Here is a 26,223-nt window from a genome sequence, read left to right as displayed (position 1 = left end):
GAAAAAATAAAAATAAAGAGTTACTCTCTCATACCTCATTGATTTTTTTAAAAGATTTTCTTTGTATCAATACACGAGTTCCAGCCAAAGAAAATATTACAATGAGTGGCAAAAATAACAATAACAAACACAAACTTCTTTTATAAGGTATCAAATCCCAGCTAGATTTGTGAGAATTTAGGGGGATCCAATTTTTATTTTACAAATAAATGATCAGATGCAATCCCAGATACCACAATCTCATCAACATTACACTTGCATATACACAGCATGATATGGTTCACTTTATTGAGTTCTCCATTTGCCTGCTACTTACAATACGTCTGAAGAAGATCAAACCACAAGAAGATATGGATGAACCTAAAAACCAATTACATGACAACAAGTAAGCATAGAACCCAATAACTTCAATTGTTCATTCCGTTCCTCCCCCACTGCATCATTTTCTGCATTTTTTCCCCTAATTTCAACAGAAAACTAATACAGGAACCTGCTATTCAGTAACATCGCATCTACATCAGCAGCACAATGTATAAATAATAAAGGGAGGGGGATGACCAACAAATTTCAGAGGAAACGAATTCCTCGCAATTTACAGGCCTCTTTTCAGCCTAAAATTCTAAAAAACTAGGCGAAGCAATGAGGCCAATCCAATTGTATGTTTGAATGAAACCAGACCAAGTCACCATGTAAGGTACTGGATCCTCTAATGAACAGTTGGGAAGACATGGGTGGCGTTGAGAACCACTGAACAAACCCCCTCTGCCTTTTTCAACTACAGCTTTGAGGAGCTAACCAAGCAAGAACTTGAAAATGTCACTTAGTGAAACAATGCCTTCAACCCGCTTACTGCCAGCTTCCACAATGACAAGTCGTCTGACACCTGAAATCCAAATTATGAGGGAAGTTCAGCGGGTGGAGATCTTTTAAGTTATCAAGGGAGCCACCCAAAGATTGAACAAGAGCACACAGCTACTGATTGGACTCAAAGAGTTCAAAAGAAAAATTCTGGAAAGATCAGCTGGCCAAATGGTGCTCTATATGATCAGGATACTACACCTTTACTCAACATCACAACACTACTGTCTTTACCTGAAAGAAAAGGAGATGATTCCAAATAAAAATGGAAGAAATAAGAATATACCTGGATTGGCCAATCGCTCCATCACTTTATGCAGCGAATCAGAGCGCAAACACATCTGACATCTTTGACTTCTTGGTTCAAAGGGAGAATAAGAGTCTTGTCCCAACTGCAATGCCTGAAAAGAAAAACATAGTAGAACTAAGATGACATCCCTTGAAGCTTGCTCTGAAGCCAAAACACCTCAGACCAACTCTTCCACCAAAATATATAAACACGTAGAGAAAATGCCAAAGAGAAAAAAAAATCCTTCAAACTGAAAGCCACCTCAAATATTAAAATCCCCCTTACTAAACCACAACTTATAATTCTCAAAATAATGATCTTAAATCTCCCCATCCCCAAAATAAATAATTGATCAGAAATCTGGCGCATCTGAAGAACTCCCACTCCACAAGACATTCATGACGCACACAAGAATGTATGGACACTAGGAAATAAATATGTTCAGGGATGGGGGAAGAAAATTGCAGCAATTACCTGATGAATAGTCATTTCATTGAGATTAATATGTGCATATGCTCTATCTTTAGCCAAAGCCGTTATGTCACTGTAAAGAAGATGTGAATGGAGAAATATCACTAATGGTTCATTAAAAGCCTGCTAATTTTTAAATACAATGAATGAAGACAAAAATCAGTAATCAAATACAAATAGAGTACAACTAACCTCCGACAATATATATCCAGTAAAGAGTCATTGTCATCAACAATAGGAATTGAACTTACTTGAGCTGCAAGGCAAACCCAAAAAAGTATGAGTTAGCATGATGTGGGAATATAAGTCTAAATGACTCTCTCTCTCTCTCTCTCTCTCTCAAATTTGGATGCTACTTAAACTCACACCTCCACCCAAATCCAATTACATATAAAGTCATCCATCCTATGCATTTATGACCAAAAAATTGAACACAGAAAATCCTTAAATCCAAGACCTGTTAGGATAACTTGATTCCACTTTGACAAGAGCAAGCCGTGCATGACAATGCAATGCATGGATATTGTGCACTATCCATTGGACAAGGCAGCCTATGTATATGCGATTGCTGCATCATGACTTTAAAACATCCAAGCTATAGATCAAAACACAAAGCTTACCTTGCACTAACAAGTTTAATGCTGCACTAAGTGAAGCACTTGGTCTCAACATTGCTAATGGCCGACAATTTGACTCTCCAATTTCTGGAACCCAAGTACCCACATGAAGTTCACATATTGGTGCTTGAAGTATGGGCAATGAGCTAGAAGAATGCCTAAAGTACCTGCAAATACCTGAAAATTAAGATTCATCAGCACCAATTAAGAACCAAACATATGGTCTTACATAACAACATTCTGGAAAGCTTACATTTTAAAATACCAGACAGCGAAGCAAGATGTAATAGCTGTGGAAATGTGCCATCTTCTGAAGATGAATGAATAATTGGAACCGTAGCAACCTCATTTTGCAAAAGTTTCAAAACAACATCTTTCATATTATCATAAGGCCCAGCCTGCAAAATAAATAAATAGTGTGGCCAAGGAACAAAGAATGATCATTATTCCAATGAAAAAAAGAACTACATGAACAGTAAGAAAAACCTAGAGACAAATTCATAAATGAACCATCAAAGCAAATTTTATCAACACAAGTGGAACTAACTACCATATGGGCTCACAAGTCAGTATAGATTAAGAAGGTAAAATAGCCCATTCATGTGTCTCTGGCACTACCATATCGTTTCAAATTTTAGCATTGACATTGGTTTTTCTCGTTATGGTCATACACAAGTTTCCATTGTGCAACTGATGAAGGTAGACTGCTTCTGTGCTCAAGAAGCGATACTGTAAGGCTTTCTTCATGTATGTTTTAAAGAAGATCTTGAACTAATAATTTCACATATGCACGGACACATATAGACATTATTAATGCATGAATGCCTAAGATAAAAGATTACAAATATTGTGTGCAATATGAAATGCATAAATTATATATAGGGTAATGTTCTCTTGCAAGATATCTGGTATGTTCTGTTGTCAAACTATGCATCACCACACATTAAAATAGCAAGTCAAACTCTCAAACGAGAGTATATATATGACTATGAGAATGTTTACATCAAAGCACAAATGCACACACTATAAAAGTATCCTTTAAGGTTACTGGTCCACATTGCATTTTTAAGCCAGAGATTCGAAACATGTCACGTAAAACACTCACATGGATGAAACGCCTTGGCAATGCTCTCCCATGCCCATCAATTTGTCCGTTTAGATATGCTTTTCCTTCTTTCCATGCAGCTATAGTATGTGTTTCAAGCTCTTCCTCTGTCAAATTAGACCCATGGTTCCCAAGCTAAAAGATAAAAGGTAAGTTAGCCACTTTAAGTAGTATCATACATCACTCAAAATGTGCATATCTGCACATAATGTGTGAAAAATGAATTTTACATAAAACTATCAAATAGTAAAGTCCTACTTAACCAGTATTTAGCCAATAAAATAAAGATATCAATAGTTCGGCAAAGTTTAACAACAGTCTGATTCACAATTTTCTAAGAATATACATTACAAAAAATGAAAGTATAGGAGACTGGCAGGCTCATATATTAATACATCTGAATTGGATGAGAATTCAAAATAACAACAATGAGAAATTTGCATCTTGGAGAACTCGCCAGTAGGGGAAAAAAATCACCATTTCAGATGCAAACATACCTCCCTTAATATCAATATAAAATCCGATGCAGTTAGAACTCCAACAAACTGTCCCTTGCTGAAGTCCCAAAGAGGCGCCAAAGGGATTCCCTGGGGAAAAAAAAAAAAAAGGCTTGGTTCAGAACTATGCATATGCAAGCTTTATACCAGCATCAAGGAAGCATGTCAAAAATAATAAGCAAGGTAGCATGCAACTGGCAGCAAACTAGGAGAGCTTGGGTGAATTTCCTAGTTGAAATTGTTTTACAAAAATGACATGAGAATATCAAATAAAAGATCAACACTAACAATTATATATAAAGGGTGGAATCATGTGAACAAAGGGCCTTAAAGAAAAAACACCAATTACTACATTTTGGAGCTTTTCCATTATTACGGCATCAATGCCCAAGGACCTATAAAGATACCTTGAGGGATCCTCCAGTTATAACTTATAACTTAATATAAGTTACTTTAAACTACCACAACGCCCATTATATAAAATGACAATCAACTACAATGCATCAATTTCCTCTTCAAAAATAAAAATACAGAGCATGGATCAATAAAAAAATGAGAAAGTATTTTCCTTTGTATATACCTGCTCATGCAATATATGAAATGCTTGCTTTACAGGCAAATCAACATCCAAGGCGACAACCTGTGAAATTGATGTGATTAAAAAAGTGAAGAGCGGAACTAATTCATAGTGAATCAAATTCATACAGACAACCAAATGCAGAATGCATAAAGGAGGGTCAATGAAAAGACATCCAAACCTTGCCTGACTCGGGGAGTAGTTCATAAGTGGTATGTGCAGACAAGAAAACAGAAATACGATGACGAGAGCCCTGCAGATCACCCTCTGTTATCCTCGGTACTACATCAGTTAAATTACCATCTGTAATCCGGACCTGCATTATAATTCAGAATCCCAGTCCACTATTGATAATAACTCACGGAAGAAGAAAGAACTGAAAATAAATAGATAAATAAACACAGCTTAAAGGAGCATAAATGAATGCTAAAATACAAGAACGACCAAAGAAACACCACACCCACGATTTTTCCTAGGTTAAAACATAATTTTCTTTATTGGGGAAAAAAAGGTGACTCAGACTATGCCCAAGTAGCCCCTAGGACTCTCTGCAAGGTTCAAAATGTGCAAAACTTAGCAATGCATAGATATTTGAGCATCCTAGTTTCTCAAATCACAATCAGCCATGGATGGAATAATGCTAAAGAACCTCTGAGTTCACCATATTCTTAAGGAAATACAGGATAACAGAAAGAGGTTAAACTTTTCCAGGTAACTGTAATCTTAAATGATAAGGAATGAATGAGTCTTACCAAACGCCGAAAGGCCTCAGTATCCTCTTCCATATTAGATCCAGAAGTTATCTCTGGGGTTACATTTGGATGAAAGAAATTAGGATCCGTAGCCAAGAGAACGGTGTTCACTAACCCATATTCACCACTCACATAAGGTTGGTGCTCATCATGTCGCCATTCTCCATCAACGAAAAACTTGTACTGTTGTAAAAGAAACATGTGCAAGTTAGTAAGACTGATGAAAATAGTTTAAAAGTCTTATCAATGTGAATGTAGAACATCCTAGTATTAGCATTCTAAAATCAAATGACAGGCATCCGTTAGGCTTAGTAAAATTTCACGCATTCAATCACTACTCCAACCCGTAGAATCCCAAAATGGTGATCCACTTAACATAAGCATGCCTACAAAAGAATAAGAAATGCTCCATTCTGAATTGTGTCATATTGATATACTAATCCTATCTATTCATGTATACATCTGTGTGCCAATTGCCCAGAATTCATATCAACTACCACATCTCGTAGACTTAAAAATGTCAGTATTAACACTATTACTCATATTCGCCTCAAAGGTGAAAGCACATCATTTCATGCAACAATAAAAACTCAAATGCTTTAATTCAAATAGGAAAAACTTGCCTGGTGATATCCAGGCATTACGCTGTAAATAGCCTGAAACACAGTGGGGCAACCCTCAACCGGCGTCATAGGAATAAGTTCAGACCACCTGCTGAAGAACATCCCATTTAGAAACACTCAGAAACAAATGACTTAATTTAACTAAATAAAAGCAGCCTAGCAAATCATATGAAATCAAATTCCAAATAGTAATAATATTTGGGACCAAAAACTCCCGAGTCTTACCGTGCAAATGAACCACTGAGAAATACACTTCTGCCTCCATAAGGCCACACAAACCGCATTGGGATCAACACCGTGCTTGGAGCTCCACCTACATCCCGCGCCGAATCCATGTTGGTAGCAAACATTTGCCCCCAAATTTTATATAAATATTTCTCAAAAATAATTAACCCTCCAAGCAATCTAAACTCCCTACGACATGCCCGCTCATTTTATTTACTGTAAAAACAAATTCAACCAAATTACGCTAAAAATCATGCAAATGGTACCAAAGTCAGACCAAATGAAACAAAATTTCAGCTAATTTAACTCACTCTAATAAGAAACACAACAAAATGTTTCAAAATGTTTTAGCGATTTTACTTGCAGAAGCTAAAATTGGACAGGAAAAGCCCTACCGACGTTAAGATTGGGGGCAGAAACCTACCAATTAGAGCAGCGAAAGGCCTTCCATTTCAATAAATCGACGAAAATGGCAAGCGAAAACGAAACCCTAGCGGAAATAATTAGGATAAATTTAAAAATGGGTGAGAAAATCGAGAAGGCTTGCGACACGATCGAATCTAATTTCGAACCCTAAAAGACAGAAACTCCGATAGTGATGTTAAAAAATCATAAAACGATGTGTTTTTCTCTTTCTTTCTTTTTTCTTTTTCTTTTTCTTTTTTGTTTTAAAAAATTACGACAGCAAAGAGCTCGGGAATTTACCGCGACTCTGTTGAGGTAACTGGTAAAAACTGTTGAAAGATTTCGGACGGCGTGAGATATCGTTGAAGTTTTTTTGTGCTACGAACACGTGGCACGGCTTTACGGTAATAGAAAAATATGTAGGCCAATTTTCTTTTCATTGTTTTTAAAATTTTACCAAAATGAAATTTTAGTTTAAACTGTAACATTTCATTTTTTTTTAATAAATAAAATTTGTGAAATTCCATCTTATCCAATCAATTATCATATACTAGCCTCTCCGCACGGAGAAATTATAGAGTGATACGGTATCACCACGTCAGTTGGTGATACTCCCACTCAAAATCTAACACGTATCAATTTTAAAAGTAAATTTAAAAAAAATTACACCTGGATTTTATCTTCCAAGTATACCCTTCAACAATAATTAGACCTAACCCCTCTCCCACCGTCTTCCCTGTGCTTCGCTTCTCCCTCACCACCAAGCTATCTTCTCTTTTCCCTCGCCACCCACCCCAGCCTTCCTCTCCCTTCTCATCCAACATCTCCAACCCCTCTTTCCCTCCCTCTCAATCTCAGTAAAAAAGTTAAATGCATTAAGAAAAAGCCAAAAATCTTGAATGTATATAAGTGCAAATCAGAAATTTTCAAAAGCATCTCCTATGATAATAAGTTGACAACCCACTGCTGAAAGAAAGGTAATAATGGATGTTATGGGCAACCAAGTAAATCAGTTATTTTTTTCTTTTTTCTGTTAATTTTATCAACCACTTTTTGGGTGGTGTTGTTTGATGTTGGTATTCATGGAGGGGAATTGCATCGAAGGGGCGGCAGTGCGTGGGAGGCAGATTGCCAATGGGATCTGGGTGGGACACTGCTACAATCTTGTTTTCTTTTTCATGTTTTTTATAAAAAAATTAAATAAAATTTATTCAGGGTAAAGTTGGAAGACAAAGTACAACTATGAAAAAAAATATAATTATTTTTTAAAATTTGACACGTGTTAGATTTTGAGTGGGAGTATCACCCGCTTATGTGGTGATACCGTATCACTCTATAATTTCTCCTCCGCACGCACTTTTATGTCTATGAGAGGATTTTTTTTTAAAAAAAATTTATTTTAAAATTTAAAAAGATAATGGGTAGTTGTGTTCCATAAAAATAGAATCCATTATCTGATTTTTCTTTTAATTTTAATTTTTTAAATATAAAAAGTGTGAATTTACCATATTATCCTCATTTAATTAATAATTTCAATTCTTAATGTTTGCATTAACTAAGGACATTTTTTGGTATTTTGAATGTTTCATCATGCTCCACCTTTTGCTTTATATATACCAGCCCCTTAGTACATGCTCACGCATGTGTCAATTGATTTTCTTTTTTCTTTTTTTATTTTATTTTTGGAATTAAGAAAAGATAATGTATGTAGTTATGTTCCATAAAAGTATGACATATTATCTGATTTTGTTTTTAATTTTAATTTTTTTAATATGAAAAAAAGTGAATTTATCATATTATCCTCATTTAATTAATAATTTTAATTCTTAATGTTTGAATTAACCAAAGGTATTTTCTGGTATTTTGAATGTTTCATCATTCTCTGCATTTTGCTTTATATATATAGATTATATATATAAATAGATATATATATATGTATGTATGTATGTATTTTTTTGGTGCAAACAATGTAGTCATTTCTTACTATTAATAATGTGGGATGAATCCAACCGAACAAGAAATGTCACATTTTATTAGGCTACAAAAATATGTGATAATATTGGAAACTTCATGTTTTGCTTTTTTTTTTTTTTTTAAATAACTCTATTTTTAGATTTTAGTGAGAAAAAGTATAGTAACTCTATGAAGTGGAGGTTTGGTGCAAAATGCATATGGTTTGTGCTTCTTGTAAATTACATAAAATAGTAATGATAAGCCAACGTGGTCTACCCTAGCAAAAAGGTGCATTGACTTGCAGACTAGTGGTCTTAAGTTCAAATCCGATAGTATCTTGGCAATGTGTGTGAGAAAATCCCCTTTCTCAATATCGATTGTATAAAAATAAAATAAAAAGATGATTTTTCCACTTTTCTTTTGTTCACTTACACTCCCTTGTATGTTATGGTAAAAAATATTAAAAAACAAAAAGCAGTGTAAGTGGACAAAAGGGAAATAAGGAAATCAACACCAATATATATATATATATATATATAGTAATGAGAAGATCATAGATGTTAATGCACTGATGGATTCAGTTTCTGACAAAAAATATAAATATATACATCACCTTGTCAACAATAACATATGATTCGACAAAGACTTAGCCAAAGATCAAAATAATGCATGGGTGTAGGGATGGCAATGGGTCCGTTAGGGGTTGAGTATGACAATACCATCCCTGTTCCCGCCCCAATCCCCTATTTAGGCTTTTCGGGGATCCTCGTCCCCATCCCCGTCCCGGAGGTGCGTCCCATACCCACCCCAATCCCCGGTTTTTAATAAGATATTTCTTGTTTCTTATCAAAAGCATCCTATGTAGTGTTAAAATAATTTCTCAGCAAGGCAAAAAAGGAGGACACAAAACTTGAAATAATTTCTCAATCTAAATCTTTAGAAACTTTTTCAATAAGTACAACAAATCCATCTAGTCTTAAATTAGAAAACCAATCCCAAATAAACATTAACAATATTCTATCATCAAATAAAACTTCACAATTTCAATTAACTCTCTTGTGCTTCATCATTCATAGCTTTAATCAAAAAACAAAGAGATGTTCTCTGTTTCAATGGTAGACTCCTACAAAAAAAAAAAAAAAAAGATAAAGACAATACAATTATTTAAAAGAAAATGAGAAACTGGCCATTATATAAGAAAAATCCATTTTAAAAAAATAGAAAAGTTGATAGAGGTCCAAAAATCCAACAAATAGTTGGGTCTAGTCCTCAAATTATTGTTTATTGATACAAGTCTTTTGACTAGTTTGCCACGTAGATTACATTCTATTTTTGACATGTTTATTCAAACTTTTGTATTTAATTGATTTGTATTTAAATTTTTTGTTCCTATTATGTCCCAATTGTCTAAAATGAGTAAGGTGAGAATTTATATGCCATTAATGATTAGATTTGATCATGTACAATTAAAGGAATAATTACATTTTGAATGTAAATGTCAAACCATCTTCTTCTTTTTTCCTTGAATTTAGCTTATTAACCAAATGCATGCTTTTCTTTCTTGTTCTTCATCTCTATCTTCTTCTTTTCTTCATTTATATATACCTTATGGTAGGGAATGTTGATCTTGTACGGTCAATTGACAATCTGCACATTGCCACATATAATTCTAAAGCCTCCTCATGCTGATGATTTTGAATGTGACCCAAGATCATGGCATTCCATATTACAAGATTCCTTTCCCCTTTCGTTTTCTTCAAAAAGTTGTAGGTAATTATTTTTATTTTTGTTCACCCTATGGTAGAGGTATAGTATATACTCTTGTACATAAATTATCCTATGGTGTAGGTATATTGTCATATTGCCTATTGCAAAGGTATATATATATATATATATATATATATATATATATATATTTCATATTTTAGACAATGAATAATAGTATTTTATGTACATTGTTTTATAGGTAACATACAATTTTATTTGTCTATTTTTATATCTGACTTATAGGTAGTCTTCTAATTTATGTTCCTAACTTATAGGTAGTATTCTAATTTATGTTCATGACTTATAGGTAACACAATTTATAACTAAGTTTTTTTCGTTGCCAATAAGAACATTATTTACCTGTATGTTAGTTACATAATTTAATGTAGGTGCTTGCCTAATTGATTAGTATAATATGTGGGCCTTTACTTTCATTGATTAATTTGTATTTTACCCATATATTAGGTAAATATTATCAATGAAAGAATTCCAAATTTAAATTCTAAAATTTAATTACAAGTAAATAATTCAATAAATTTAGATTTTCAATGTTTTCCTTATTTACCTCAAAGGGTATAATCAACACAATAAAAAGAGAAATAAAAGTAAAAGGACCTACATTTAAAACCAAAAACGCGTGGACTAAACCTAATGACAGCTAATCATTTTGGACCTAGATCTAAGAACCCCTTAAAAAAATAAAGAGAGCTATTAAATATAAGAATGTTGCCTCTTCCTCATTATTATCAACTTCCTCATCTTGAACAGTGACTCTTCTAGCTTCGTTCTTATTAGAGCTTGAAGCTAATCATTTAAAAAAACAAAAAAAACCGGAAAACAATAATAAAATGTTTTACTTAATATGAAAAATATAACCACAAAAATATTTCAATACCTCTTATCTCACTCTATAACCAATCACAAGCGCACATCAATGTCTCTACTATTTTTTACTGAAGCCGGCTACGATGAGGGCTTATAATCTTTCATTAGTACTAGAGCAAGACTCTGAAGCAACTGTGGATAAATAAATGACCAAAATATCTCTAGCAATATCATGTAAAGTAGGATATTTGATCCCATTTGATTTCGACAAACACAATATATCAAAATTATCATCATCATTTCAAGGTAAAAAAGACTCTTCTGGATAACAATCCAACTCGGATTTAACATGTCCATAGGTAGTGGAGTGAGAAACAAACACATCCAATTGCTTTACCAAATCAAGTTTAGGCATAGATGGCTTAGATGAAGAAGTAGGAATCAAAGATTTAGATTGCACCTACTGACTTTGTTGAGATTTTGACTGATACTCCTGGACCAAGTCATAAAGAATATCTTTATATTTCTTAATCTCTTGAGATGCATTGTTTGGATATATTAGAGGGCATAAAAATTCAATTTGTTTCATATTATACCTTGGATCCAAAATACTTGCAACTCTCATCAAACCATGCATTGTATCCCAATACTTCTCAAACTTTGTTTGCATATGTAATGTCGTTACTTGCACCTCTTCTTGTTCAGAATTAAGCCAATCAAAAATTGCTAATCTAATAGCACAAATATTCTTAAAATAAAGATTGGTGGTAGGATACTTGGTCCTTAAAAAAAAAAAAGCGTAGTCACATCATAAAACATGGCCAACTTATCAACAAGCTCCTTTGTTTTTGCCCAATCACTTTCACTAGGCACTTCTTTGTACAACGGCTCACGATACTTCAAATGAGGAAAAATTTCTTTATATATCATTGCAGTCTTAAGCATGGAATATGTAGAGTTCCATCTAGTCTTACAATCAAGTTATAACATTTTAGAGGTTGGAACTTTCAACTGTCTTGCTGCTTCAAGAATTTTCTCCTTTCTTTTTGGGTTCCTAGCCAAAATGCAACACTGTATCTAATTTTCTTAATACTCTTTTTAATCATCTCTAAGCCATCTCTCACCACCAAGTTTGGAATATGAGCACAACACCGCATGTGGAATAAATGTCAATCTAACATAAGTGAATTGAAGCAAATCTTATCTAACACTATAGCAATCATGGAATCATTTATAAAACAATTATCTACAGTTAAGGTAGACAACTTACGGTCAAGATTCCATTTGAACATGCATTCCAATAAAGCATCACCAAGTACATCTGTTGTGTGTGGACATGGAACATATATAAACCTACAATAAAAACCAAATAAGTTACAATCTAATTATTTATAAATATAAAAAAAAGCAAAAAAAAAAAAAAGTATTACTAGTTCAAATAAGAACAATATAATAAATTTACCTTATTAGTCGGCTTTGTAAATTTCATGCATCATCAATGAAATTTGATGTGATAGTCATGAATCCTTTCTTTTGATTATTCGATGTCCACATATCCATTGTAATGGCAATTCTACTTCTATTGGTGTCTAACAACTCCGTTGTTTTCTCCCTCTCAACTTCAAAAATCTTAAATATATCTTTCTTGATTGTGATTCGAGAACACATTTTAAATAATGGTTGCAAAGCATTGGGATACATCTTGAATCCAATATGATCAACCATGGATAATGGATATTTATGAAAAATAATCATATTTGCAAGTGCCCTCCTAGCATGGTAATAGTCAAAATTATAAGTACCAAGCTTGACAGTCCCATCACTCGACTTTGTAGGATTCAACATTGATTGATCTATGGTTCTTTGTCTTTTATAAAGACAAGACTTTACATGATCAAGTAAATGTCTAGTCTCATTGTTCCTATTTGCGCCTAAGCTATTCTCACAATGAATGCACACAGCTTTCATTTGACCTCGAATTTCTTTCTTTTCAAAATATTCTTAAGCAGGAGACCTACCTTTCCTTTTATTCACAACAGCTTGAGTTGAACTGGTGGCTTATGTGTTGTTATTTTCAATTACTATAGGATTGCTATCATTTCCAGTTGGTGTAGGATTGTTATCCTCCTCAATTTGGGTTTCAGGAACTTAAGTCTCTTCATTGCTGTCACCCATCTAGGAAAAAAAATACATATACGTTAAAAACATATAGATTGATAAAGCAATTGGAAGGTACAATGTTTTTTACTATATAATGATCTTTTGTTTTTGGACGAAAACTATATAATGATCTAACTTACTACAATCAATGTATTTTATTTATATGCAATTGGATTAAACAACAAGGAAGGAATTAGTTATAGATGATAAAAAAATATCAATATGAACATGTTGATATTGAATATATCAGAACAAAGCAATAGAGATGTGCTTTTTATTCTCTCAAAACGAAAAGAACTTCACTTGAAGGCCCGCCACATGACATGCATGCATATGTTTTGTGGTGTTGATTAAAGAGAACAAAGTCAACAATATAAAATTATTAAAGAGAGAAATCTTAAAGAGAGAAATTTGCTAATCTTTTGCACATGAACTTGATTTGAAAGAAATCTTAAACAAAGAACCTTGATGTGCAGTCGCTCAAAGAATTCGAGAGGATAAATCTTTTTGTAATATAAACAAAACTTAGGACCCAAATTCTCATATGACCACAGTCTAAAATATCGATAATATCGATGAAATATCGAGGATATTATTGTTTTTTTGAGTCATGGATATTTCGGAACGTATCTATGCACATATCGTATAAATATCGATAATATCAGAAAATATCGATGTAATGGGAAAAATATAGCTATAATATCAAAAATATCTATGTAATGAAAAAAAAAAAACAAAAAACCCCCTCAAAAAGCACACACACAAAGGGGATTCAAACCCCCTGCCATTTCACTCCTCCAACGCCTTAACCACCATGTTGCTTATGTTTTTATGATAGTATGCTAAAACATGTATATTTATATTGTTTCCTTGCAAGAATCAAATTTTCACATGAGAATGTGACTCTTTGACCTTTCCTTTTGGGATGCAATTGAGCGGCTCATGGAAAGAATTCAAGACCCAATCTTCAAATGATTTTGCTTATGGACAACGTCAACCAATCTCGGATCCATATGAGTGGCATGTTAACAATTATATGGCAAAATTATTTTGGGGATTTATCATTTGATGACTACTCTTCACAATACACTTACTCTACACATAGAGATGATGAAGATAGTGAAAAATTTGAACCTCATAGGAACTTTATATGGTACTAAGTCACTAATGTATCTTACCATGCAATGTATAAAGTGTAAAATTTTGTAGTAAATCATATATATAAATGATTATGGTGTGTTTAATCTTCTTTCATTAATTACTCCATATTTTCTACACTCACAGTATTTGTCAGCTCGCTATATAATCAACTTAAATCAGTTAAACCCATCATGCAATGCATTTCTTTCCAATTTTTTGTGATAAACTAATAGATAATTGATTAAATAAACATCCTCCAAAGTTTCAAAAAAAAATTCCAAGTTTTTCTTACAATTTTCGTGGTTTTTATTCAATTTTTATCAATATCGATAATATCCCGATATTTTCATCGAAATGTCTATGTTTTTGAACTACCGATATTTACGATACCAACGATATTTAAAACCTTGCATATGACCTATATAACGCCTAAAAGTATATATAAGCCATGTTGTAGCCATGAAATATGATTATAGGTTGTCTATCCACCACCCTCCTCGTGACACGACATGGGATTTCAGGCCTTTCCTTCGCCAACCCTACCTTGTGCCACGTAGAGGCATGCAGATCCGCCGGTTCCAATCTGTTGTGGGGCTTACCCAATGATAATTGAACAAAAAAAACTAAAACAACCCAAAAAATTTCAACAATAGGCCGGTCCCACAGTTTTTTTCGTTTTGTTCTTTTCTGGTGCCTAGTTAATTAGAGACTAGCTTCAAGGGGTCATGAAAGAAAAAACAATAGCCATATGAAGACGACGGAAGGCAATCGCCCATGACAATTGAAACTTCAAAAACGCAAAAAGAAAAAAAAGGGATGCAAAATTAGGACTTCGCAAGAGGTCACCTATTCTAGTACTACTCTCTCCCAAACCCTCTTAACTAAAGAGTTTTGATGGGATCCGATGCATGTGAGTTGGTATGATCTCATATGTTACCTTATAACGACTAAAAGTATATAAGCCATGTTGTAGCCATGCCACATGACCATGGGTTGCCTATCCAACACCCCCCGCATGACATGGCATGTCGTCGCATGTAATGGCATGGGCTTTCAGGACTTGTCGTCGCCACCCCCACCTTGCGCCATGTGTAGGCATGCCGATCCGTTGATTCCAATCAGCTATGGGGCTTACCCAATGATAATTGAACAAAAAAAATCAAAAAAACACAAAAAAAAAAAAAAATTCAACGAAGACAACGAAAAGCAAACACCCACGACAATTGAAACGTCAAAAACGCAAAAAAAAGGGATGCAACACGAAGACTTCCCATGAGGTCACCCATCCTAGTACTACTCTCGCCTAAACTCACTTAACTTTGCAGTTTTGATGGGATCCGGTGCATGTAAGTTAGTATGATGACATTTGTTAGCTTATAACGCCTAAATGTATATAGGCCATGTTTGATTCATGCCATATGACCATGGGTTGCCTATCCAATACCCCCCCGCGTGGTATGGCATGGGTTGTCGACATTGCTGTTGCCACCCCTACCTTTTGCCATGTGTAGGCGTGTCGATTTGCCAGTTCCAATCGGCTTTAAAGAGTAAAGCCACATGACTATACTCCTTAAATTTAATAAATTCGAATATTTAAATAATATAGCCGCACGTGTTTTTAGCTCATATGATAATTACGCTAATGGAAATTCGTGCAGACATTATTGTAGTAAAATCGATTACTAAGCATAAATTGTGATAAAGTTCAGAAAACTTTTGCTTACTTTTTCTTACAAACTTTTATGTTAATTTTATAAGAATCAACACGTCGCTTTGACAAAGGTATACATGGTTATGACAAGGTATTATAGATCTCCATGACAATTTTCTAAGGGAGTATAGTCACACTCAAATACTTAAGGAATCAATTATATATATATATATATATATATACAGAGAGCTTCCATTGAGGGATCCCTCAAATAAGCTTATTTCAGGGACACCCCTTGTAGGGCCCACTCTGGATTGTATTTCACTAATCCAAACCGTCTATTTTGTAGATACACATTCAAAGATCATCTCTACAAAAAATCACTTGAATCCGATATCATTTGACCATTCAATTGAGTTATTGAAATTTTAGTACTTTCTTGAAGCACCGTGTTCATTGATTTTGTAGGACACAATTGGATGTCGAAACGGTTTTCGATTTGTCTAATTTTTTGTAAGGATGATCTATGAATGAAGACCTAAAAAATAGATGGTTTTGATCATTGGAAAAAAAATTGTAGGGTACCTAGGGAGTCCTCAAATAAAATTATTTGAGGATCCTCAATAAGAGATATATATATATATATATATATATATATATATATATATATATTAGGAGCTTCATTGAGGGATCCTCAAATAAGCTTATTTGAGGGACAACCTTGTAGGACCCATTTTGTACTATATTTTTCTAATCCAAACAGTCTATTTTGTAGATATTCATTCAAAGATCATCTCTACAAAAAATCACTTGAATTCGATATAATTAGACCACTCAATTGAAATATTGAAATTTTAGTACTTTCTTGAAGCACTATGTTAATTAATTTTGTAGGACACAATTGGATGTCAAAATGGTTTCTAATTTGTTAAATTTCTTATGGGACCCTAACTGGTGTTATTTGAGGGACCACTAAATAGAAGGGGTGTCGTGCGGCTATACTATTTAAATATAATTCAAATATTTAAATAGTTTTTAAATATAATAAATTCAAGTATGTAAATAGGATAGCCGTCCGGCCATACACTTTGAATATAATAAATTATAATTAAATAGGATAGCTGCTCGGCTATACTCCTTAAATATAATAAATTCGAACACTGAAATAGTATAGTCGCCTGACTATACTCCTTATAGTTATTAAATTCGAATATTTAAATATTATAGATATGCGGTATTACTTTTTAAATATAATAAATTAAAATATTAAATAGCATAGCTGCCTTGCAATACTTTTTAATTATAATAAATTCGATTATTTGAAGAGTATAGCCGGGCGGCTATACTATTTAAATATAATAAATTTGAATATATAAATAAATTTTTTTTTTGGTGAAGAAACGGGGCTAATGCCCAACAAAGAAATTAAATAATGGCTCGAGGCTTACAGACTCCAAGTAAATCTTCACTAAAAAAGGACCTACACTACTACAATTTTGTTAAACTACGACACTCTATAGACGACCCTTTATATAAAAACTGTCGTGGTATTTTAAAAGACGACGAATGTTATAAAACCGTCGTGATAAGGTACCTAATACACCAATGTGTTGGGTTTATTTTTAAAATTACGATGATACCTTATTAGGACCGTCGTGCTTTTAGGAGGCGCTAAACAAAAATTCATTTTAAGTTCGCGAGCGCGGACCATTTCAGAAAACCCTCGCTCGCTCAAAACCCTCTCTCTCACATCGATGAAGCACATCTCCCTCTCATCATCCACCGAACTAGCCCATATCTCCATCTCCGTGGACATCGAGTTCAATGAGATCGCCATCTCCGTCGTGCCAGCGTTCGCCATCTCCCTTCCTCGTCGCGACCATTTTTAAGCCCCCAAATGGATTCCCATCTTCCATTTTACGAGCTTTAGATTAGATCTTCTTCCTCGTAGACCAGAAAGGTACGAAGCTACTTGATTCTTCTGATTTGATTTCAATTTTTATTTTTTCTTGTTTATTATGGTTGTTTGTCTGAGATATAGGGTTACGATTTGTTTGTTCTTTAATTTCGGTGCGTATTGACATATATACGATTTGTTTGTGGTTAGATCTGACTTGATTTAAGCTATATATAGTTCAGCAGTTGCATTTTTAAAACCTTTTTGCTTTTATTTTGTTCAAAAATTCTAGTTCATATGTTTTTTTGTACCTTTTAGTGCTTTGTTGTTGAGTTGCAGGGCCTGGAAAGTTGCTTTGGTTTTAAGATTATGCATGAACCGCATCAACTTTAGCATGAACCGATTGGATCAACATGTCATTCATATAAGTTCTAGAAGCATCACATGAGTGTTATTTGGGTTTGTATTTATTCATTTTTTGTAAATTTGTTTGTGAATTTTGGTTTGTATTTGTATATTTTTGTAAATTTGTAAGTTGGGTCATTTTGTTGGTGCACAGATTAGCTATAGCCTGGCCTTGTTCTGCTTAAGTTGAGGTTTGGGCTATTGGGTTTTGTAGAATTTGGAAACAGGGTTGGTTAAAGTCCCAGTTTGCTTGTAAGAACAATGAAATTACTGCTTGTGTTCGGTCAAATTTAGTTTACTGGGCAGTTTTTGTGTTTGTCAAATGTAGTTTTGCCAATGCGAAATCCCGGATTAGCATCTTCTTCTACCATGCATTTGTCTCCTATGTTTAGTTGTTAGTGAACAATGACCAACTTTGGAGAATTCACAGGTCATGTAGTAGGTGTAGTTCTTCTGATAATATATACTGCCTATTTTGCTAGGAAACTTGTGATGCTTGTATTTATGATTTATGTTTTGGTTGTCTTCTGTAGAGTTGTATTAGCACCATTGACTAGAGAAGGATCATACGGAAATGTTCCTCAGCCACATGCCATCTTATATTACTCTCAGAGAACATCTAATGGAGGTCTTCTTATAGCTGAAGCCACTGGAGTTTCTGACACAGCTCAAGGGTAATTTGAAGAAGAGCAGCTTTCTAGTTTTGATGTTTTAGTTTAAGTAACTAAGCTTCATTTGAGGGTGCTTTCTTTATTTAATGTTTGATGTCTCTTTTGTTTCTTTCATATGCGAAGGTACCCAGATACTCCTGGTATATGGACTAAGGAGCAAGTGGAAGCATGGAAACCGATTGTTGATGCGGTTCATATGGTAATTTACAGGTTGGAGAAGATATAGTTAAAAGAGCTCTTAGTTGCCAAGAATGCTGGTGTAAATGGAAGTGTTGTTAGTGAGAAGGTATTCTCTCGTTTGGCTTTATGTATTATGTTACTATCTGATTTCTATGTTTGTTTAATAAGTTGAAGTCTCCTTTTCCAGATGTTGCAATTCTGTGTGATCCTTTTCATAGGATTTGTTTTTTTTTGCTGCCTTTTGTGAAGTGTATGTTGATATCTGACTTTTGTTACGCTGGTGGTTTATAGTTTAAGCCTTTTCATAAAGAATTTTTGTTAGTTATGCAATTTAGGATTGACTAGCTGTTTGCTCTTTGAATAAGCTTGCTCTTCTATCTGATAAAGCTTTCTGTTTGATGTTCTTATCCTAATTAGATTAGCTCTTTTTCAGTTTGTAAGAGAACAAGACTATAGAGGCCTTAATTGCACTACTGTGTAGGAAGAGAAGTTAAGGAGAATAATAGTCTCCTCCTATATTGAGAGAAGGAACAAAACAGAGAGTTCAAGAAATGGCTCCAGTGTTTTTTTTCCCTTCAGCTTTCTTCTCCTTCTTTATTATGCTTTGAGTGCTTTAGTTAGACAAAAAAAAAACTTCAACACTTCTGCTCTAGTTATTGTTTTTGTATTTTTTCCTGAATTAATTGTTTATTGTCATGTAAATGTAGGATTGGTAGAGCTGTACCATAATGGCAGCCATGGTGTGGACATTGAAGGTCCAGCAGAAGTTCGCATCGAATGGGCAACATTTATGAGCAACCACATGTACTTCCTCTTTATAAGTATAGGTTAAATGCTATGGATATGGTATTTTGTATGGATATAGTAGGAATCAAGATTGGTAAACTATGTAATTACTATTGAATATTCAAGTTTTATGAAAGAAACAATGTTATATACATGTATGGTGTGGGTAATGGTAGATTTGGACTTGAATTTATGAAAGAAACAATGTTATGAAAAAAAAAATGTAAAATCACTATGTCAGTTTTACAGATAATACACGAGGGTTTTTTTTTTTGTAAAAACCGTCGTCTTTAGACATAATAGACGACGGTTCTTTTCAAAACCGTCGTCTTTACATCTAATAGACGACGGTTCTTTAAAAAACGGTCGTCTTTACATATAATAGATGACGGTTCTTTTAAAAAACCGTCGTTTTTACATCTAATAGACGACGGTTCTTTAAAAAATCGTCGTTTTTACATATAATAGACGGTAATTTGACATTAAAAAAGATGACGGTCGATTTAACGACGGTTTGAAGAACAAAAAGACGACGGTGTTTTCCCGTCGTCTATTTCAATTTTTGTAGTAGTGCTAATACTGTCAGGAGGGTCCTGGAAAGTTGACAGACCCAACTCAAGACATGAATCCAATTCAGCTAGTTTATTCGCTACCATGTTGCACTCACGATATACATGATGAATAGAACAAACCCATTTTTTGTTTATATAGTCCTGGCATCCCCACAACATAATAGCAAGAGGATGAAAGTCTTCCACATTTTTGTTAAGCAGGTGTACCGCGGTCGCTGAGTCAGACTCAAGCACAACTGCACTGCAACCTATATCCCAAGCAATTTTCAGTCCAAGATAGATGCCCTATAACTCGGCTTCCAAGACTTGTCCTACACCAAGATTGACAGCAAAGCCTCTCATCCACTGCCCAGAACTATCTCTGAGTACACCCCCAGCAGCAATGCATCCATCCTCACCTTTTTTGCACCCGTCGATATTGATTTTAATCACTCCTTCATTCGGATATTGCCAAGATAGCGCAATGAGAGAGTAGGTGGGTTTTCTAGTTTTTTCAATATTGGCTTGTGTCCAATCTGCAGCAACCGTAAGAATGACATGTCTGGGGTTGTTGGGGAACACAAACCCATGATCAAAAATATTTTTGTTCCTCCATTTCCAAAGAAACCAGCAAGTGAAAGCAAACATGGTTGACCACTTCACTCCATAAGCCAAAATTGTAGAGTTGTGTAAATTTTTTGCAACCCAAGTATGAAGATCAGCAGCCTGCAGCAAACTCAAATTCATATGCATAAGGGACTGATGCCAAACTGAAATTGCCACTGGGCAATTCCGTACAATATGAGTTGCATTCTCCATTGGGGCACCACAAATATCACAATTGGCAGTCATGGTCATCTTCCTTTTAACTCTTTGATCATTTGTTAAGAGTTTATCTTGGTGTAGCAACCAAAGGAAATATTTAATTTTTGGGAGAGCCTTAATGTTCCATATAAAAGCCCAGCTAACATCCATACTCAACGACTCCCGACAATTAGCCATATATGCTGATTTAACACTGAAAGAGCTATTGGTAATATGCTTCTAAATAGGAATATCCGGTTTACAACTTAATCCAGCAGGTACACACGTAATATGACCTACCATCTCAAGTGGTATATCTTCATTTAGCTTTTCCAGGTCCCAAGTGCCATGAGACAGATAGTCATAAACTTTCAATTGTAATTTATCTTGAGGCACCCTCCCTAACCGACTTATCAATGGCCCATCACCAACCCAATTATCTATCCAAAAGGAAGTGTGCAGCCCCTCTCCCACTCTAATTTTTATCCCCTTTTTCAAAATATTTGCACCATGTTCAATAGCATGCTATGCAGGAAAAGGATGCGGGTGCTTTGCCCTTTCATTGCAAAAAATATTAGAAACATTACCTTGTAGGTATTTCTGAATTAGAGCATTTGACCAGAGGCTCTCCTTGTGATGCAATAATCTCCATCCTACCTTGGCCAACATAGATTGGTTCATAAGATCAGTTGATAAATGGGAGACTTATAAATAAACCCAAAATGGGTACAGTATTTATAAAGAAGGACAAAATTAAAGTGGTTGGACAATAATGCCCTTATTCATATCTAGATTTCCTAGGGAATCCTTCTGCTTCTGCTAGCTGGATGAAACCAAAATGTTTCTTCTTTTCATATGTTGCTTTGTACTGGCCATATGGAGCCAAACAATTTGGCGACTATTCTGCTGGATGGATTCTTCACGTGGTCTTCATGCATCCATCATGTTATCTATGTTGTGTAGCTCTTCTTCTCCTAAGCTATTCCAGTATGAGTTGTTATTATCTTCTGTTGTAATCTGTTCTGCTATCTGATTGTAGATTTCATCAAAAACTTTTGCTCCTGTAGTGCTGATCTTGTATTCATATATATCATCTGGTCTCCTGGATGTGGATTCTGAATACACCTTGATAAATTTAGACTGGTATAGGAGGGTCAGACGATCATCATTAAATAACTGTTGCTCGGCTATTATTGCTCCTCTGTATTGTTGGATGTCTTGCTTAGTAGGCATTCCTGTTTGTGCTGATTCTCCCGGATTAAGTAATTCATCAAAAGAAATAATAATCCTATGTTGTGCTAAATCTGGGTAAATGCTATCTTTAAACCACTCTGGGGGTATACTAGTGAAATCTAATTTTACATTTTTCCAGAGAGGTAGATAAAAACTTATAATTTCTCTAAATTTTTCGGGGAATGAATCTAAATGCTTACTACTTTCAACATAAAGTTGATCTAGATAACCAAATTTTGCTAAAAATGCTGGAGTAATCATGATTGTTTTTTTGTTTATGCTATAAATGCAATTCTCTATATTCAATCATGTTAATCCTTGCTAAGTAAATAGTGTAATGGGAACATGTTTTGGTAATAATGGTGATGCCAGGATGTGGATTACTTTTTAAATTGAAAAGAAAAGATTGAATGTACAGTTGAAGAGATGTATTTTGCTCATATTCTAATTCAATTATGTGACTCTTAACATCTACCGGTTAAAAACTTATACCTTTCTCTAGCTAGAGTTTGAAGAAAATAAGGATTTTTAGATTTTTGCTCAAGTAAAAATTCACTATTATGCTCAAGTAAGTTGGGCTTATTAGCCTCTTTTTCTTGTAAATTATGCTCAATTACGGTGGGCTTATTAGCCTCTTCTTGTAGAATTTGACATCTTAAATTAATAGTTCTAAAATGCCTAACTATTGTATCATATTCCCCTTTTTGCTCTGTATATTTTTCCTGCAAAAAAGAAAGATGTTGTTTTGCTATTTTATAATCGTAATTATATGCGAAAAACTCTTGCTCAAGGGCTCTAATAAGCTTTTCATGCCCTTTTCTCATGCTTTCAGTATTTATTCTAATATTCCAAAAGTTATCTAAAAGAACTTTTTGTTTTTCTGCTAATGATGCTTGAGTACAATACTTTAAAGAAGGATTTCTAACTTCTTGTACTGATATTCCATTATAAAAATAAGTATTTACTACTGATCGTGCTTGATTACTTATGCTTAATGGATTACCACCAGGTGATGGTATACCATTATTTTTGCTGCCAGATGATGATGGTCCAAAATACTGCATACCTGTTTAATGAATAATACGAGATAAGATATCTGCTAAAGTATTATCCATACCTTTAATATGCTCAAATATCGGTCTAAATCCATTTCCTGTAATAGAATCAACAAAATTCACCCATCTTCGGGCTGCTTGTTTATTAGTAGTAATTTTGTTATAGTGAGAAACAATATTTTGACAATCTGATCGAATAGTAAATATTTCATTATGTAAAAATAATGAAAATGCTTCAAGAGAATTAATGACTCCTAATATTTCTAAGTCAGTAGCTGGAAGTCTAGCCTGTATATCATTAAATTTTCCTGATGCATATCTACAAACTTTTTCTTCTGATTTTGGTTCTTCTTTATGTTTCTTTTGATATAAAATTCCTGCCCATCCTATCGATGATGCGTCTGTTTCAACTATTTTGTAATTATTATCTAATGGTAATGCTAACGGCTTAAGTTGAGTTATATCTTGTTTTATGCTTTGAACTAACTTAATATCTTTACTATTAAAATATTTTTGTCCTGTTTTACTAGTTTTGCTATGCAAAGCTGCAATTTTCCTTCCTAAATCAAGGATAAAACTTCTAGCATAATTTAATAAACCTAAGAATGCTTGTAATTGCTTTTTATCCTCTAACTTATCTGGAAATTCTAACACTTTTTTAGCTATATGTTCTTATAATTGTATGGTTCCTGACTTAATATACATACCTAAGAATTCTATATCTTGTTTTTCAAGCTCTACTTTATTTCTACTTATAACTATACCATTATCAATAAATTCTTTCAAAATAATTTCTAAGTGTTTTCTATGTTCATTTTTATTTTTACTATGAACTAATATATCATCTACATATACACTACAAAAATTATCATACTTCTTAAAGATTTGATCCATCTTTCTTTGAAAGATCGATGGTGCATTTTTTAATCCAAATGGCATTACAAGCCATTCAAAATGTCCTTCTGGACAGGTAAATGTTGTCCAATGGATTGATTCTTCTGCTAATCTAATTTGCCAAAATCCTGATTTACAATCAAACTTACTAAAATATTTACTTTCTTGAATTTTATTCATAAGCTCATCTTTATTTGGTAATTTATAACTATCTTCATAAGTATTATCATTTAATCTCCTATAATTATATACTATTCTAGTTTTACCTCTCTTAAGTTCTGAATGTTTTCTAACTACAAAGGCTGCTGATCTATGTCTAGATTTTGAAGGTCTAATTACTTTTAAGTTTAAAAGTTCTTTTATTTGTTGTTCAAATTCTTGCTTATCTAACAAGTTACAAGGCATGTCTGCTATTTTAATTGTTAAGTCTAGATTGATAATGTCTAATTTTGCTAATATCTTATTCTTATTCCAATGTAATTGGGGATCTTCTCCTATAATTCTAGTTTGTTCAGCTAATTGTAACAATTCTTCTAAATTTTTTGGTCTATCTATTTGCATAATTTCTAAAGGTTCTAGGTTTCCTATAAGTGGATACTCATGATCAAATATTATGTCATCATATTCTAGATTATATTGTTCATCTATTTTTTCTTTACTTATTTCTTCTAATTCTTCCGTATTATATTTAAAATTTTGTTCTTCTATGTTAATACTATTGTAAGACTCTAATATATTACTTTGATCAGTTGTGGTTATACTTTTCTTAAAAAATGTAATGTCTGGAGGTGTATATAAAAATCCTCCTTGTAAACTTTTTAAGAAATTTAATCCTAAGATAAAGGGATATGATCCTACTGGGGATATAAAGGTTAAGGGTAAATTAAACTGTTGTCTTTCTATCCTAATTGGTATATTATTAATACAATGTGTTAAGTATACAGGTCTTGTATCAAACTGTATGATTCTTACTGGTCTAGCTAATTTTTGCCTATATTGTTCTGGCACTAACTCTTCTTTTATTACATTTTTTGTGCTTCCTGTATCTATCATGGCTGTTGTTTGAATTTTATTTTCTTTTGATAATTCTAACTCACAATTAATTGTTATTAATGAACTAGTCTTCTGTTTTTCTATACTAGGGCAATTATTCTTTTGGCTATCTATTTCAACTGTATTTATTTTTATTGATCTATTATTGAAACAAGGTTTACAATAAACTATTGTCTTAGTGTAATATTTTTCTACCACTACTTTCTTACATTGATTACATTCTTGAGGCCATCCTAAATTAACATATTTAAATTCTTCATGCTCTGTTTGTTCTTCAAACATACACATATGTTCATCTAATTCACTATCGGAATTACTAGAGTAATCTAGTTCTGATTCTGAGTATAAGGCATTAACACTATAAATACTTTCATTATCACTTAAATTGTCATCTATACTATAGATTGATTCTAAGTCCTCGTCGTCTTCTAATTGAAATTGTTCAATTAATTGTAATTTTTCTTTAGGTTGTTTTCCTAATTTGGGACACTTAGGTCTAATATGTCCTACTTCACCACAAAGATAACATTTACATGTACTTTTATTAGGTAATTTATACTCTCTAATCCATGGTTTATTTGTTCTTTTCCTAAATTGCTTAGGGATATATTTTCTTCTTCTAAAAGTTTTGGAAGGTTGTATTCTAAAATTTTTATTTTGTTGTTTATAAGGTTTATATTTTCTATAGCTTTTTCTATATGGCTTCTTTTGCCTAAATTTCCTATGACATTCATATTGTTTTGGTAAATCTATATTTTTACAACTCATGTAAAACTGTT

At 33.4% G+C, this 26,223-nt stretch overlaps 1 protein-coding gene, 1 long non-coding RNA gene and 2 pseudogenes across 5 annotated transcripts; 1 reads left to right on the top strand and 3 right to left on the bottom strand.

The window, feature by feature from the left end:
- Positions 1-262: 262 nt before the first annotated feature.
- On the bottom strand, positions 263-6,625 carry LOC103322949 (sucrose nonfermenting 4-like protein). 4 transcript variants are annotated; one of them, XM_008224909.2, is made up of 14 exons: positions 6,439-6,625; positions 6,015-6,230; positions 5,790-5,877; positions 5,167-5,349; positions 4,596-4,730; positions 4,418-4,477; positions 3,838-3,927; positions 3,341-3,475; positions 2,489-2,633; positions 2,239-2,412; positions 1,811-1,874; positions 1,622-1,691; positions 1,145-1,259; positions 263-883 (listed from the first exon to the last, which is right to left on the bottom strand). In XM_008224909.2, the coding sequence occupies exons 2-14, from the start codon at positions 6,137-6,139 to the stop codon at positions 792-794; spliced, it is 1,476 nt and encodes a 491-aa protein (XP_008223131.1). In that variant the 5' UTR covers positions 6,140-6,230; positions 6,439-6,625; the 3' UTR covers positions 263-791. The 4 variants fall into 4 exon arrangements, with proteins under 4 accessions (XP_008223131.1, XP_088900474.1, XP_008223130.1 ...); XM_089044348.1 differs by having other exon boundaries at positions 6,015-6,102; positions 6,439-6,615; XM_008224908.3 differs by having other exon boundaries at positions 5,790-5,880; positions 6,439-6,614.
- Positions 6,626-12,422: 5,797 nt separating this feature from the next.
- Positions 12,423-13,139, bottom strand: LOC148920184 (zinc finger BED domain-containing protein RICESLEEPER 4-like; annotated as a pseudogene).
- A 2,374-nt stretch (positions 13,140-15,513) lies between these two features.
- On the bottom strand, positions 15,514-15,632 carry LOC148920183 (5S ribosomal RNA; annotated as a pseudogene).
- A 1,942-nt stretch (positions 15,633-17,574) lies between these two features.
- On the top strand, positions 17,575-20,006 carry LOC148920182 (uncharacterized). Its single transcript, XR_016123633.1, has 4 exons — positions 17,575-17,875; positions 18,751-18,891; positions 19,012-19,174; positions 19,776-20,006. It is a non-coding gene; the product is annotated as an uncharacterized LOC148920182 (long non-coding RNA).
- The last annotated feature ends 6,217 nt before the right edge of the window (positions 20,007-26,223 follow it).

This window comes from Prunus mume, linkage group LG2 (assembly GCF_029339155.1).
Source record: "Prunus mume cultivar Tortuosa linkage group LG2, ASM2933915v1, whole genome shotgun sequence".
NCBI classification, from domain to species: domain Eukaryota; kingdom Viridiplantae; phylum Streptophyta; class Magnoliopsida; order Rosales; family Rosaceae; genus Prunus; species Prunus mume.
Note: the sequence above shows the minus strand (reverse complement) of the source record. Positions and strands in the feature narration are given on the sequence as shown.